Source organism: Octopus bimaculoides, chromosome 12, assembly GCF_001194135.2.
Source record: "Octopus bimaculoides isolate UCB-OBI-ISO-001 chromosome 12, ASM119413v2, whole genome shotgun sequence".
NCBI classification, from domain to species: Eukaryota; Metazoa; Mollusca; class Cephalopoda; order Octopoda; family Octopodidae; genus Octopus; species Octopus bimaculoides.
In genome coordinates, this window is record NC_068992.1 from 8,040,750 (window position 1) to 8,043,230 (window position 2,481).

At 34.0% G+C, this 2,481-nt stretch overlaps 1 protein-coding gene across 2 annotated transcripts in view; it reads right to left on the bottom strand.

Moving 5' to 3' along the window:
• Positions 1–2,481, bottom strand: part of LOC106870419 (uncharacterized) — a 32,845-nt gene that overhangs the window by 22,779 nt on the left and 7,585 nt on the right. The window contains exon 2 of one of the 2 annotated variants that reach the window (XM_014916486.2): positions 1,002–1,490. In XM_014916486.2, coding sequence (XP_014771972.1) covers positions 1,002–1,374 — 373 coding nt within the window. In that variant the 5' untranslated portion in view covers positions 1,375–1,490. Of the gene's footprint in view, positions 1–1,001; positions 2,465–2,481 lie in introns of those variants that run through there. The other variant, XM_014916485.2, reaches the window with a different exon arrangement.

Consider the following 2,481-nt stretch of genomic DNA (forward strand, 5'->3'; position numbering starts at 1 on the left):
ATATATACATATATCAAAAAAATTCAAATAAGAGCTTTGACGCTAAATCCATATATATTAAAGTTTATTACCTATGTATACATTTCTGCATAAGGTCAAATTCAACTCTTTAATTCAAGTTAAATTAGTAAATTACTTTACACATCCTCAGGGTAAAAAGTAATTATTGTTGGTATTTAAAAAACAACAATGCTGCATTTAACAACAATAGATGTTAGTTCAGTATACATACGTACACGTATGCAGAGATACACACACATATACATTCATGTATACATATATATAAATACACACAAACATACAAATACATACATACATTATATGAACACATATATATACATATAGATACACACACACACACACACACACACATATATAAATATAAGGTGTGTTATGAGCATTTATAGAACACGTATCCTATATTAAACTCAACAAACAATTAAAGATGGAGAAGAGAAGGTGTTAAATGTTTTAAGAAAATATTTAATCCATGCATACGATCGTTTCGAACGGTAATATTAACATGTAAATGACATGGAAAAAAAATTAGAAATTAATTTAATTATAATTATAATTCAATTCATTACATATCACTGTTCTCCTCTGTGCGAAGGAATAATACATGAAAAAGAATACACCAGAAGAATATTATATTGTAACAGAAGACTAGAAAGAGTGGGTGTCAGATAACATATTCGGATATGCATGATATGCTTATGAAAGATGAAAGATGGAAACATGCTCGGGTAGTGTTGAGTCTAGTTGTGTATGAAGTATAACTGATGCGGCTAACGGTTGGTATCAATGATAACGATGATGATAGTGATGCTGATGATGGTGATGGTTATGGTGATGATCATGTTGACGAGGATGAATTGTTGACAATGATGACCATATAAGTAATGATGTTGACGATGGTGATACAATACAATTCGATATTATCTATAAAACGATATTGTCAATAACAATGATAATGCTGATTATAACGAAAATTTACATACCTTTTGGAATTTTGGGGTTTCGTGTACTCGTGAGTATTGTACTAGTTAATATCTTCGTCATTGTTGTTGGTGGCGTTGTTGTTGCTTCTGTTGTTGATGCACTTGTTGTTGTTGCTTCTGTTGTCGTTGTTGTTTTTGGTGGTGGTGGTTGTGATGGCGTGGTTGTTATTCTGTTTCCTGTTGCGAGTAGTTTCGTTTGTGGAACTGTTTGTGGAACTGTGTACTGAGCTGTAGTGGTAGAACGTATGTTTGTTGAGCGTACAGTTGTAGAAGGTACGGAGGCAACGAGCTCGCAGTCGTCCCAGTACGAATTAATCTCAACACAAGCCGAACCAACTTGTGACCAGACCTGACCATGAGCACACGCTGGCATTAATATTGGTCGTCCGTAAATGCAGAAGTAATACTTGCTACAGTTTTGTGGGTCTCTTTGCCATTGTGTAGGTCTGTTAGAACGACAAGGGTATTTAGGGTTGTACGTAAGGTGTGCTGTTGGTACGTAAAAAAGAACAATAAGGGAGTTGAGAAGTAGATTGCTGAGATGATATAAATGCATTGTGTTTAGTGGATATATGATACCCTAAAGAACTGTCAATGTCTATAAAATATGATCAGAGAAAAGGGAAATAAGAATAAGATGCTGTGACTGTGCTAACAGTGAACTTATCTTTGCCGTGAATACTTCAAGAAAATAATAATCACCTTTAATAAGTAGACTGAATGAAGGCAGTTAAGAGAAAACGAAGCAAATACGAAAGAAAATTGGTTATTTGATCAGATGAGTAAATATTGAAGGGTCTGAAAAAATGTTAGGTGCACCTCTCTTGATGCATACAATCTTCAGGTGATTAACAGAGCTATTTTACTTTTGTAAATTTTGCTCAATGAGCCCGCGTTTGGAGCAAACACGCAAACTGACACACTTTCTCACTGCGACTGTGTATTCAAGCAAGTTTGTCAAATATACTCAGTGAGTTTAGAATAAGGATTAGAGCGAGGAATCAACTCGAGATTTATACAAGGCTTGAAGTTGGTGGAAGAGGTGGTGGTAGTATTGTTGTTGTTGTTGGTGGTGGTTGGAGTGATAGTGGCAGTGGTAGTAGTAGTGTTAAAGCGAAGAGATTTAGCGATCTTTACTCGATGTAAAGAAAATTCTGAAAAGTAAGAAATAAATAAAGGAAGAAAAGAAGGATATCAAACAGAAAGATCGTCGTCTAGTTGTAACATTCTTTCAAAATAACTGTTACTCCTCTACTGTTCCATATTCTAGTGACCACCTCGTCGAATATTTTCTTTTGCTTTGTTTTGTATTTTCTCCCACTTCACAGCGTCCTTGGATTTCATACAATAAAATATAATAATTCCAGTTTAGAAAATTCGGTTTAGTTGATTTAATTATTGGTCGGCTGTATTTTAGCTAACTTTCATTAATCTTCATTCGCTTACTATATGTACATATATATATATATATATATATATA